This window comes from Mastigoproctus giganteus, chromosome 6, assembly GCF_048544385.1.
Source record: "Mastigoproctus giganteus isolate SK-2022 chromosome 6, ASM4854438v1, whole genome shotgun sequence".
Classification (NCBI taxonomy): domain Eukaryota; kingdom Metazoa; phylum Arthropoda; class Arachnida; order Uropygi; family Thelyphonidae; genus Mastigoproctus; species Mastigoproctus giganteus.
This window is the reverse complement of record NC_143580.1, coordinates 230,361,023-230,375,409: the sequence shown is the minus strand read 5'-3', so window position 1 is coordinate 230,375,409 and position 14,387 is coordinate 230,361,023. Positions and strand designations below refer to the sequence as shown.

The window sequence follows — 14,387 nt, the reverse complement described above, 5'->3', positions numbered from 1 at the left end:
ATATTGGCGGCTACTAAGCTTTTCATACTAACTAAGAAATACTGTTCAAGGTTTAGGCCTAAATGGATGTCAGATGAAAATGTGGCAGAAAAGAAAAATGGATGTCAGATGAACATGAGACATGTGGCAGAGAAGAAAAATGCATGGGATACATATAAATTATTGGGTGACACGGCAGCCTATGATAGATATAAGCTGGTCTGTAACCAAGTCACAAAGGAGGTTAGGCAGGCAAAGGCAGACTACAAGAAATCTGGCAAAGGATGCAAAGAAACACAGGAAAGAGTTCTTTACTTATGTAAACCCTAGGGGAAGGGGATGAATCAGATTGGTCCACTGGATATTGATGGTTCAACTGTTGATGATCCTGCTCAGGTTGTTAACAAACTAAATGAGTATTTTGCATCTACATTCACACATGAGGAGTTATTCTGGGAGGGGAATGCCAGAGGTGAATTAAACTCTGGCAGTGAGCTAGATTATTTTGTAATAACTGAGAGGAAAGTGGAGGAGAAATTGTTGAAGATAAACATAAGAAAGGTACCTGGGGTGGATGGGAGCTTTTCAGTTATATTAAAGGAGGCAGCAAAGGAAGTAAGCAAACCCTTAGCCATAATTATGAGAGGTACCCATGGACTGGAGATGTGCAAATGTGACCCCAATTCATAAAAGGGCAACCAAAGGAGGCGACACAAGTAATTACAGACCTGTTAGTTTAACTTCTGTTCCAGGGAAATTAATGGAGCCACTGGTTAAAGAAGAACTGCAGGATCAGCTAGACAAGACTTCAGTTATAGCTTGGACACAGCATGGTTTTGTTAAGGGATAATCTTGTCCGACCTATTTGTTTGAATGCGACTATGATGTAGTCACAAAGGAACTGAATGCAGGGAATAACTTTGATATCATATATTTGGAACTTAGAAAGGCTTTTGATACTGTTACACATGGAAGACTGCTGCACAAATTGGAGCAACGTGGCATTGGAGGCAAATTGCTGCTATGGATAAAGGGATAGTTGAGTGGGAGAAGACAGAGAGTGGTAATCAATGGACACCGCTCATCGTGGAGTAATGTTATTAGTGGGGTCCCTCAGGGTTCAGTTTGTTGTTTTCTGTATTTATTAATGATATCAATGATGGTATATCAGGCTTAATGTCCAAGTTTGCAGATGATATGAAAGTTGGCAGGGTTGTTAATGACACTAACGACAGTATGCTGCTGCTGCAACAGGATCTAAAAAAGTTGAGCAGATGGGCTGAGAGGTGGCAACTGAAGTTTAACGTTGACAATTGTAAAGTACTACATATGGGGAGCAGTAATCCCAGAGTAACGTATCAATTGTGTGGTACTACACTTACAGTGGTAGAGAATGAAAAGGACCTGGTGGTAATTGTGCAGGCAGATATGAAGTTTTCTGAGCAGTGCAGATGGTTTGCAAGAGTAGCTCAAGGTGTCTTGTCGATGATATACAGGAATTTTTCTAGCAGGGATAAGGAGGTGATTGTCCCCTTGTATAAAGCAATGGTCAGGCCACACCTTGAGTACTGTATACAGGTCTGGAGGCCTCAATTTAAGAAGGATGTAGAGCTGTTGGAACGAGTACAGAGAAGGGTAACAAGATTAGTGAATGGAACAAAGGGTTGCTCTTACGAAGAAAGGCTTAAGTTTTGCAACTTACAGTGTCTGGAGACTAGGCACCTGCGAGGTGATCTGATTGAGGTGTATAAAGCGTTGAATGGTTTGAGCATGCTCAAAGCTGATGAGATTCTTCCGCTTGGTCAGAATAATTGCCTGAGAGGGCATAAATTCAAATTGAGGAAAGACAGTTGTAGGATAGATGTGCAGAAGTTTTTTTTTTTAGCCAGGGTGTGGTTGATTGCTGGGACAAACTTCCATCTCTCATTGTAGAAGTTGATAGCTTAAATAGATTCAAGGCAGAACTAAAACATTTGGAGTGAGTGGACAGGCGGAATTATAAGATTTTTTTTTTTTTTGGCTGATGCTATATAAGCTTGCTTTCTTGCATCATGTGCATTTACTAATACTAATTTGAAACGTTTTTATAATGTTTAAATTTATTATTTTTAGTTTTTGTATTAACTATCCTTCCTTTAATTATGCTTCCTTCCTTAATTTAGAAAAGATAGTTTGTATTTTATCTATAGCAGGTAACATAAACTATATGTTTGTATTATCTGGAATAGATAAAAGTTTATGAATGAGCTAAGAGATACAAAATTTTGAATTGCGTTGAAAAATAACAGATACGAGTTGAAAAGTGTGCCAGGTAAAGTAGATTAAAATAATGCAAAAGTGCAAGGTCAACAAGTTTTGAAATACAGAGGGCACAGTCACATGCTGATGTAAAATATACAAGACCAGAAAAAACTGTTACGTTGGATCTAATGAAATTAAACAACCCAGCAAAGAATAAAATTGAAACATAGTATTGTGTGCAGAAGTTTACAGAACTTATGTTTTGAAGAAATTTGAAAGGAGCCATAATGTCTCCCTAGCATTCTGGAGTTTTAACTTCTGAAATTTTGTTCCAGTCATTCTGTTTTTCTTCATTTTGTGTTAATTTTAAGCCTGAAAAGAGACGTGCTGTCTCACTGGCTTTTTTAGAATTTTCCTTTTCTTCCCATCATTCTACCTACTTTATATGCAGGTAGACTTTATTTTATTTCTTTAAATTTTCAAGCTTTAGTTCCTGTTTGGTCAGCATTGGCAAAAATATATGTACATAGCTTGACGTAGCCAATTGGTTAACTGTGAGAGTTCACTAGCACATGCATTTGAGTGGACTGTGGTTCAAGCTCATGTGACTGCTAAATATAGTTGATAATTGCATTTATTGTTGAAATGATAATTATAAACTCTTCTGACCTAGTGTTGATGCCAGATATAAACAACTTTTTTTTTTTAAAGTTACATACTTTTTGTTTTGGGAAGTGCTGTTTATTTGTAGTATAACATTGAAACAACTTGTAATGGTACTCTCATATTATGAGAGATCAAAACCACAATAAAAGAGTTTTTCCATGTGCAAATGTATGCTTTTTTAGAAGGAAGACTGAAAATTTACTACTGTAAGTTTGTCTTCAGTAAGTTTTAAACTTACTACCATAAATTTAAAACCATTAACTTAATTAACATTAAGTTAATAGTTGTAAACTTTATGCTCAAACATACAGGTAGAACATAAATCTTTGCTTTTTTCTTTTTGCTTATGTTTCTCTGCTGTTTCCTACCATGATTGTAAAGAGTGTACAATCTTTAGATGCTAATTGCAGACAATTCAGGCACCTCCGTAGCCAGGTGGGAAGGAGCAGCAGCGTGTAGCACATGCTTCTTGATTAGACCGGGGTTCAAGCCCATCACCACCAAATATGGAGGATGCGGAAAGGTCAGGGAATGACCACCGCATATTCCCAGAGCAATATGGCCTTAGTTGCTAATGCTTCTAAAAACCAAATAACAACAACAACAGACACTTCACTGATGACTGAACCTACAGTAGATTGATTATTTTGAACAGTTTTTTAATTGTTAGCTTCATATCTAATTTCAAGTTTTCTGGGATTACAAACAAATTTTTTACTGTGCTACTGGATATCTAATAATAATTTGTGCTTGGGAGGTGTCATGCTGTTTTTATTTTATTTATAAACCTCTCTCCCAGGGGTATTTATTTTAATTTTATACATGGTAAAATCGTTTGCTTTGTTTTGCCATATCTGTATTTATAATTCCTATACTATTTTATAATAAAGGTCTTATTATAAATTATTAAAACAAAGTTCTTATATCTATAGTCAAAGCAGAGACCCATGCATACATTCTTTTGGTCTTCTGTAATACATTTTGGCACCCATACAACTTTTACTAATGCAAGTGGTCCTTCATTTTCGTATACATGGTACCAATACTGATTTTCATTATTGCTTGAATGTTGTATGATGGTTTGCCTGCATCAGGTAATTAATGTCATATGATTATTCAACCATTAATGGCACAATGTGTCTAGGTTGTGGCAAGCCACGGTGGGTGATGACTAGAGTGAAGAGACGTCCCTGATTTCAGTTGTTTCCCCGCATTGCAAACTGTCCTGGAAAATATCCCGGATTGGACATTTAACCTCCATACTAATGGCAAACATAATGCAAATGATTTGCATTATGCTTGCCGGGTACAACTGAAAGATTTTTTTGGTAGTAAATAAGTTGTGGATGTCAAGAAAAACACAGCTGACCGTAGAAATGCTGAAAGCAGTACTACAAGTTAAGCACAATTTTGCTAATTCTTGTGAAGAATTATTATGAAAAATTCACTCAGCAGAAAAATATATTTAATTATATTTAATTTCTCTTGTTTTTATTGTATGTAAAGAAGTATGTATTTTTATTATTATTATTTCTCAGAAAAAACCTAACCTTTTTTCACTAAACAAAAATGAAAATCGATTAATAGCATGACCCCTCTAATAAGTGTTTTTTTTTCCATTTAATTACAATTATTTTTCTCAGTTCACATCCTTCATGTAACTCTCTGTTCATTACATAGCGTAACATGAGGGGGGGCCGTATACTGAATTTCAGCCTTTATGTGAAAAAAAAAAATATATATATATATATATATATATATATTTGTTTTTTGTTTTTTTTTTAAGAAGTTTGATATTTTATTTTATAAGTTTAGTTCAAAGAAGTCAGTATATTTAATTTATATTTTGTATGTGAATATTTTTTATTTATAAAAAATTTAAAAAAAAATGTGTATATTGTTTCTGGGGGGGATTGAAAAATCCCCCACCCCTAGATGTCCTGCATTGGAATGCTAAGGGTCTGGTCACTTTAGTGATGACCATACTTGGACTGTTTATATCTCTTATAAATTGTTGCTTGCCTCAGATAGTATTTCCACTAAACAACTTGTATAGGGCGCCTCCGTAGCCAGGTGGGAAGGAGCAGCAGTGCGTAGCACACGCTTCTTGATTAGACTGGGGTTCGAGCCCGTCACCACCAAATACAGAGGACGCGGAAAGGTCAGGAAATGACCACCGCATATTCCCGGAGCAATATGGCCTTAGTTGCTAATGCTCCTAAAAAACCAAATAACAACAACAACAACTTGTATGGGATAATAAATTTTACCTAGAGCACTGTTTCTGCTCAGGCAAAGTTTATTGCAGTTATGAAAAGTTTATAAATTTTCCAAAAATTGCATTATATTTGGACAAATCTGTTGGGTGTGTGTGTGGTGTGGGTCATTACACATAGATATGTACGTGCACGTACACACGCACACTCGCTCTCTCTCTCTCTCTCGTGTGTTTGTGTGTGTGTGTATATATTTATTGCAAATGCAGAAAAATGCTATTGGATCCAAAATTTGATATATATATATCAAAGAAAGAGATGCATAAGCAATATCCAACACATCGCATAATATATAGAAGCAACAAAAAAAAAGCAGAAAATAAGTGAAGAAACAAATAAATAACGAAGATAGATGTAGAAATGGAAGGAGAGTAGAAGGAATATGTATCTAAAATTTTTGGAAAATATTAAGGAAAGGGCAAATACAGCCAAAGTTATATGCTAATGAATAATAACTTTAGACTGACACCACTTGATTTAAGAAAATAGATATAGAATAAACAAAGCAAGGAACAAAAATAGATGGCTGTTGTATCCAATCTTGTCAGAGGGCCCCTGCATACAACAACATTACTGAAATGCCAGCCCACCAAAGCAATAAAATCACATCATGGAGATCCTAATGCAGTAACCACCAGAGAAACAGCTTATTTTTAAAAATTGCTTCTATATATATATAAAATGTGTATATATCACCAACTAGTAACAAAGCAACATAAATAATAGTAATACTGTAATATTCAAAAATAGGATATATATTGATATGAATATGTATATATTAAATAAGCTAAAATTAGCTTATTTAATATATATAGATAGCCTGAAATTTATAATTTATACCAAGACAGTAACTAGTTACTGTCTGCATTGGTCCTATTGAAATGCTTTTCAATATGCAAAATCAGTAATTAGTATTTAATATACTTAGATTCATGGTTTTACATATGTTGTTTTAGCATATTACAGTAATGTAGCATTTATATTGCTTTGTTACTAGCTGGTGATATATACATAGTTTTATGTATATATATATATATATATATATATATATATATATATATGAAATTTAGAATGTAATATAAAATACATACATACATATGTGCACTCTGTTTTGCACTTATATCTTATTCTAGTATGTGCATATACTGTATAACCTTTCTCTTAGTCTAAATCAATTGAACCTTTGATATATCTGTAGGTCATTCAAAGTCTTCATAATTATATAAATGCTTTGGTTTTAATCCTTTATTATCTGTTTCTATCACATTAATAATTAATGCATACAAAAGAGAAAAAATTGCCTAGTTATTAAACTACTCAATTTTTTCCCTTGTGTTATTAAACACTATTTTATCTATGATTCTTAAAATTTATTTTCGAATTTCAATTGAACAGCTAATTACTTTATTTTGGTTTGCTTTTTCTTAGTATTTAGCATGTCTGTCTACCAGTTCATCCAGTGATAAACTGGCCTTTGATGTTGGTTTGCAGGAACATAGCCAAGGTATTATCAAATTGAATACTGCTTTCTCTTTTTTTTATTAGTATTAGTTAGTGGTTTTATTACTGTTTTGTTACTAATGTTTTATTAAGTATGGTGCATATATACAGAATCTAACACTAAGTGAATTGCTCTCCAGTTTAAGATGAGGCTCATTTATTAATGATTGCAGTGTACTGTAACATAGGATGGAACAATTTCCATTATCAGATTTGCATACTTTCTGTTTACATGCAAGAGGGGTGTGGAGGAACTGTTCTGTGGTTCTGAGCTTTCAGGAATGAGAGATACATATACTGAAACTTGTAAAAGGATAAGAGAAGTTTACCTCAATATGATACGTAGAACACTTCTGTATGATACTCTCCGGAAATTAAAATCTTCTCTTATTCTTTTACAAATATTGAAATCAATGTAGAACACATTGAGAGTCACAGCTCTGGTTTATACTATCATATACTAAAACTGTATGTTGGAAGCTTCATGTAACAGAGTGCCAACTTCCTCAATTTTATGAACTTCCAAAAATATACGGGTCAGATATTTTATTGTGATCTATTTTTGCCCTCTGTAATACCCCCAACTCTCCAAGTTTGTTGTCAAATTATTAGCATCTCTCTTGTCTGGAAAACTTGCTATACCATTACTAGCAGTATGCATTTTTTTTCAAATCATTAAACTTTTTACTATTTTTAAAGACAAGGTCACAGTTTCTTTCAATGTGGTCTCCCTGTTTTTGTCTGTTCCGCTATAGCAGGCAACTGCTTTTTCCAAATGGCTTTTGGATAGTGATTACCTATGAGAAACAAGATCTCACTCTCTACTGATATTTGTACTGCCTTAAATTTATGTTTGACTAGCAGTGAGACCATGTTCAGTGATCCTTTGTATTGACAGATTCACCCTGTCAGCTCTGTAATGGCTAATAGCTGATGCATTCCAGTTCTGTTAGGTATAGAGATTTTGAGTTTCTTGAATTAGGCAGATCTAACTAAGTGTAGATGGCCTTCCCGTGTTTTGGATAGGGTTGAATTAATAGCCTATAAATCAATCTGAATTAACCTTGCAGTTAATTCAGATTGATTTATATGAGATAGTGAGATAGGGTGCATCCCCACTGTCCATATATCTCTGTCCACCTTTATAAATGTATTTAGATGTAATTACCACATTCATATGTGCAACTCCTTGGTAGGAAAATGCAGTCCATTGTTTCCACGATAAAGTCACCCATCCCTTTACTCTTCTGGGGTGACTCTGTTTTCTGCATTAAATGTCTCAAGTGGCACATCAGCAAGAAAGCTAGAAGGCTGGAGAACCATATCTTGGTGCATGGAAATTTTGCTAATTCAGGTAATTTTGATCACTCTGCCCTTGCTAAAGGGCATTGGAGTGAGTAGCACAAATACTTGAAGCACTTCATTCTTGCACAGTGGGCCCCTTTATGAAATGTAATAAAGGGACATGCATCCATCTGATTATGGAGTTATAATTTTCAATTAGCATTTGCATGTTCCTTCTACATGTGTTGTGTTGCCAGAGTCTGACCGTGGTTTTAGTTGTTTCCTTTTTTATTCTTTCCCTTCTCTTATCCCTGCCAATTTTTAGTCCCAGAACAGTATTGTGCTTCTTTATTTCTGCCTTATGACAGCCATGTGCTATGTGAGCCTTCTGCTTCATGTAAGCCACTTTTCCAATTTGATAAAGGGGCACTCATTGAAAGTTCTTGATATTTTATTTTGATTTTAACCGTTATCCGTTGATTTTATCAATGTTTATTTTTATTTGATATTGTATTTATTCTACTTGTGTTTTATTTATACCTATGTAATCATTATTTTATTAAAGTTTTGGTTTTTTAACTGTCTGTTTGGTGGGTTGTTGAAAGAAATCTTTTATGTTATGTTTTCTGATTCTTATACATTAACTGATTATATTAGATCAGATGTATAATAAGTACATTACAGAAATTTCTATCAAAAGAAATAACAAAATGAGAGTGGACTGCACCTGCAGTAGTTCATATTTCTTAGTCATTTATATTCATATAAAAAAAAAATTAAAAGTCATTTTTGGTTTCACATATAACATGAGTGTTAAAATTATCCCTTGCCCATAGCATTATGTCAAGGTTCTGCTATATTTCTTCCTTATATAAAATACATTACAATTTTAAAATGTTATTCATATTACAGTTAATGTTCCTGATTAACTGTTCTTTTGTTTCTTATAAAGGAGAGGCTTGTTGGTGGACCATTCATCCTGCATCCAAGCAGAGGTCAGAGGGTGAGAAAGTACGAGTAGGAGATGACCTTATTCTTGTTAGTGTTGCAACAGAACGTTATTTGGTGAGTTGCAACTTTTTTGTTTCCTTTAATAAAATAAATTGATTCTTGGTGTTCCACTGATAGACTCTGTTCAGCAAATTGTTAAGAGACAGGAGCTTCTTCTCCTTTATGGTCTGAAGATAGGTAAGAATCCTAAAACATCGCCAGGTGACAACAGTGTGCATATGTACTTATAATAGATTTACCAAAGGTACTAAAGGTACAAAAAACTAGATGAACTTGCACAAAAAACTCATGTAGTATAAGGATGTTTTTTCTTTCATAACTGTTTCTTATAAACAACCATGTAACGTCCTTCCCAAATTGCATTAAAATTATTTTCTTTATTCTGAGATGAACTTAAATCAATTTATATTTTATTATACCATAAGGTCTAGTAATATACTAATTAAATTAAAAAAATCAACTTTGAAAGTATATTTTAGCCATACTTCATTAATGCTAATGAAGATTAATTTTGATATGCTGTTTAATTTATTTTTTTTGGCTCTTACCATTTACCCATGCTGAGGCAAGATAGGTCATTATTGTGAGAATGTATATAATTTTAACTTAATTCCTGGAAATTTCCAGAATACTTGGATATGGTACCCCAGGATTGATGAAAGGAAAGCAGAAAAACAAGTTCAAACTGGAGCTTGAAAGCTACACACTTTCTAACACAAATGATAAAATATAGGGCTTTTAAAAATCTGAAAGAGTTTAACTTAAAAATTTGGGCATTATATGGATTTTATTGTTTTTTTGGACTTTACATTATATGGACTTTTATTGTTATTTATTTATTTATTTTGGTCTTTACATTATATGTTTGCTAAATCATAGCAACATTACTGGAAATGAGGGGTTTTCAAATCAAGATAGTGTAATGTAATCTTAAGGTAAATTATGGAGTGGAAATCCTGCTATTTTTTAGATATGGCTCTTCCCTTGCTTGGTTCAGACCTAACGGGGCAGAGCCACCTTCCTTTAACTATGCCACTCTGTTTGTCACTATGATTAATGAAGTTATGTTGTCCTTTGCTGTATAGGCTCATCTTGTAGAGCAGTATGTTGGTAATTTATTAATCGCAATTCTAGTTTAGTACAATTACAAAGTTATATTTGTTCCTCTTTTCCAAAATGAATCAAATTGCATACTTTTTATAATTTATTATTACTGTAAATCAGTAGGATCTTTAGGTTTTATTTCTTACAATTTATATTTTTTAAAAGGGGCCTAATATTTAAAATTTATTTTTCAAAAAAATATCACCACATAAAAATAAAATGGGAGTTTTCTAGGGCCCTGAAGGTTGCAGAAAAAAGCCTGTGGGCCATCATGCACTAGGTAAAATGTGACTTGCTTATTGCTGATCTGAATTTATGTCTAGTTGTTACAGGATAGCATGCATCCTGCATAACATAATTTGCATTATTCTGATTTAAAGAAAGTTTCTATAATGATGTCTTATATTGTTTGTGTTTTAAAAAAATGAACTTAGTTAAGAAATTTCAGCTATTATTTTTTAAATGTTTCTTTGTTTTGTGTAGCACACAGCTCGAGAAGGTGAAGAGACCATTGTAAATGCTAGTTTTCATCTTACTCATTGGTCAGTTGCTCCTTTTGGTACTGGTTCTAGTAGGGCAAAATCTGTAGGTAAGTGAAAGGTTTTTAAAAAAAAAGAAATACACTGTTCATATAAATTTAAAAATTTATATTTATACTTAAAAGTTCATATAAATTAAAAAATTTATATTTTAATTTCATATAAATTTAAAAAATATATATGAAATTTATAATGATTTATCAAATTTTGCATGAAGAATTATGGAAAAGAAGGTTCAAGTATCAAGACAATGCTGATCATGTTTTTCGACAAACATGGTGTGAGTCACAAGGACTTTGTACCTGAAGGGGAGAGAATCTGCACTGCATTCTACATACAGATGCTTCAAAGACTATTGAAGTGCATTTCTCAAGTAAGGCTGCAATTTTGAGAGAAAGGCAGCTGGTTTCTGTTGCATGACAGTGCCCCTGCCCATTCTGCACTTGTTGTGAAGACATTTCTGATGAAACATGGCATTGTAATGATCAATCATCCACCCTACCCTTCTGATCTAGCACCAATGATGAAAAATGTTGGCCACTTCCTTCCGTTTTTCACAAAAATAAAGAAAAATGGATGCCCTCACTGACTCTTTTTAGAAACTCTTAGAACAGTATAATAAGTGCATTCAATCAGAGGTGGTTGATTAATTTGAATAAAAATAAAACCATTTTTGTGTTCCTTTACTTTGTGTTCTTTTTATTGTACCAGTCTGGAAACTGTATTTCCACACCTCTTATAGGTAATAATATTCCAAGTATGGTCACAAAACAACAAAAAAAATGTCTGTCAGCATTTTCCGATGAATTTCTTTTTTTTTTTTTGTTTTAAGATATACAATTGTGCCCCCGTATCTGCTGATTCAGTTACCCATGGTTAACCAATGAAAAAAAATGAAAAAAAAAAATGAAAAAATTTAACACGTACTATTCACATGTCCAATACAATGCTTCCCTTTATTTTTTTTACGATGTCGATTTTTAATCGAATAGCTTCCCTTTATTTTTTACAATGTCACGTATGGTTCGGTCACCAACATTATAATGGTTCTTTAGAGATTTAACGGATGCACTGTTTTCAAACTTTTGAATAATTTCAAGTTTTTGTTTAATTTGAAAGCACAACTCTTGTGTTTGCCCATCATTGTTGCAATTTCTAAACAAAAAAAAAAAAAAATAGTTACTATAAAAAAAAAAAAAATTCCGATATCCCTGACATAAATAATGAAACAAAATTTGTCCTTTTGTGGTGCAACGGAACACAACAATCGACGTGATGCACTAAATCAAGCTAAACATTTGGTGTCTTTTTTTTTTTTTTTTTTTTTGTTTTGAGTGGTAGGTGTGAAGACAGCGGGGGAGTTGCAAGATAATAGGTACACTAATCTCCCAATGACGACTTATAATGCCGGTTCTTGTTGCCTATTTATGACTTGCAAAATATCTGTTTATACCTATTCTAGTTATTACTTGAATTTTATGTTTCTGGTTGTTTTTTTTTTTTTTTTTTTTTTAATTTGGAGTCTTAAAGTGTCCTAGTTAATCCAATCCCAGTAAATCGAGAGTCTGCTGTACTTTACTGTATTTAATGTTGGTAATGTCTTACTCTGTGTTTAATTTATCAATTAAAAGGAGGCGCCTCTGTAGCCAGGTGGGAAGGAGCAGCAGTGCGTAGCACACGCTTCTTGATTAGACCGGGGTTTGAGCCCGTCACCACCAAATACGGAGGATGTGGAAAGGTCAGGGAATGACCACCGCATTTCCCGGAGCAATATGGCCTTAGTTGCTAATGCTCCTAAATAACAAACAAACAATCAATTAAACTTTATTATATGTATCCATGGTTTCAGCCATCCACAGTAGGTCTTGGAACGTGTCTCCCGCAGATACGGGGGGGGGGGGGTCTTACTGTATACTTATTTTGCGCTTTTTCTGCTGTTTTATGTGAAAGAATTTGAGAACATCTGTTTTGATTTTTAGTAGACTCATCATTCTAGCTTGAGCATATCTTGCCTCAAGAAAATTGCAAGGTTTTTTTTTTTATGGAAATCACAAAACATGAAAGGTGTTAGAGTCCTGTAGTACTTAATACCATGTTTTGATAGAAGATACTTGTTTGACCTTGGTCTTGAATTTTTGTAGATTGTAATTTTTGGAAACAACCTTTCTTTCATGGAAAGGAATGTTGTTCCAAACAGCAGAAGTAGAACATATAAATGAGGAAGAGGAAAAGTTAGCTTTGTGAGTTTGGAGTTGGAGAATGAATGGATGTGATTAGTTGTGGCACTTTTTCAGACTGATTTGGATGAGAGCAGAAATTGCAGATGCTAATTCAGAAGAAAAGTGCCCATGGAAGTATCTATAGAAGAGGCATGCTGAGAAACTGAATGCCCCTGTCACAGAGTGCAGAGAATTTGTAAGAGTCCAGTAAAGTTAAACATATATTCTAAGTTTTTAAAAATTTAATGGTGTTTTTTTTTATTGCTTAAACTGAAAAATCTAAAAAAAAATGTAATACCAGAAAATAGAAAATATTTTTTATATTTTGCCTCCCCCCCCCCCAAATAATATTACTTCTTAAAGATTTTGAGACTGTGAGGGCAAAAAATTCTTTTATTTTTTATTTTTTTCTGGCCAATATTTATGGTATTTTAACTGCATAGTTAAAATTTTTATTTTTTTCCCCATTTTTAGGCTATGTTTTTGGTGGTGAAGTGTTGAGGTTTTATCATGGGGGTGATGAATGTCTTACTGTTCCTCCTAATTGGGCTGATGTACCAGGACAAAAGTAAGAAGTTTATTGTGTTTTATGTTTCCTATTAGAGAGAGTATGTTCTTTCAGCTAAGATAATTTTGGTTTCTGCCCTATTGATAATATATTATCGATAGGGCAGAAACCAGATAATGTATTTGTATTATTATTATATATTGTATAATAATAATAATAATAATAATGACAATAATAATAATTACCAAATAATATGTTGTATTATTATTATAAAAATAAATTAAATTACTTTTGAAACATATATTGTCATATCATATTATCATTGCTATCTGTGAATAAAGCTAAAAAGTTATTAGATGACCCTTTGAATGAAAATTAAATAAATAACCAGCTGTCATTTGTGAGAAGACTGAATCTTACTGCAGTGAGCTGTTAATTATAATTGTACTGCACTTCTTCAACCTTTGTTAATTAATGCATTGATTAAAAATAATATCAGTAAATTTAACATAAATATTGATTCTAATAAAAGTAAACATTTGCATGAATGTTAATACTGATGAATTTAATATTATTATCGATATTATTTTCTTTCTTCTCCTCGTGGGTTTTCCTATCCCCATGATGAGTACTGGTACAAGGTGCATGGGTCAATCAAACTCACTGGCTATCCTATCTGGAGTTCCTTATAAGTGTTCTCTGGGAAGTCAAAGACTTCCTGCCTGTGTCTTCTTGATCTTTTCCTCATAGGTTTTCTGGAGATCTTTGGTGTTGGATACTGCTTTTTCAATCAGATAGATAGTCTCTTTTTTCTTGTTAATAAGGTTTTGTTCGGTCTGTTGTGCAGATAATCTTGTCCATTGTTTGTTTTGTTTTGTTATTTGGTTTTTAGGAGCATTAGCAACTAAAGCCACATTGCTCCGGGATATGCGGTAGTCATTCCCTGACCTTTCCGCATCCTCCGTATTTGGTGATGACGGGCTCGAACCCCGGTCTAATCAAGAAGCATGTGCTACGCACTGCTGCTGCTCCTTCCCACCTGGCTACGGAGGCACCTCTT

The 14,387-nt window shown here is 33.4% G+C and overlaps 1 protein-coding gene across 1 annotated transcript in view; it reads left to right on the top strand.

The window, feature by feature from the left end:
* Positions 1 to 14,387, top strand: part of LOC150085070 (ryanodine receptor-like) — a 180,105-nt gene that overhangs the window by 122,777 nt on the left and 42,941 nt on the right. Inside the window, exons 5-8 of the mRNA XM_090376769.1 lie at positions 6,591 to 6,666; positions 8,899 to 9,011; positions 10,545 to 10,650; positions 13,294 to 13,387. Of these exons, the coding sequence (XP_090232895.1) occupies positions 6,591 to 6,666; positions 8,899 to 9,011; positions 10,545 to 10,650; positions 13,294 to 13,387 (389 nt within the window). The remainder of the gene's footprint in view (positions 1 to 6,590; positions 6,667 to 8,898; positions 9,012 to 10,544; positions 10,651 to 13,293; positions 13,388 to 14,387) is intronic.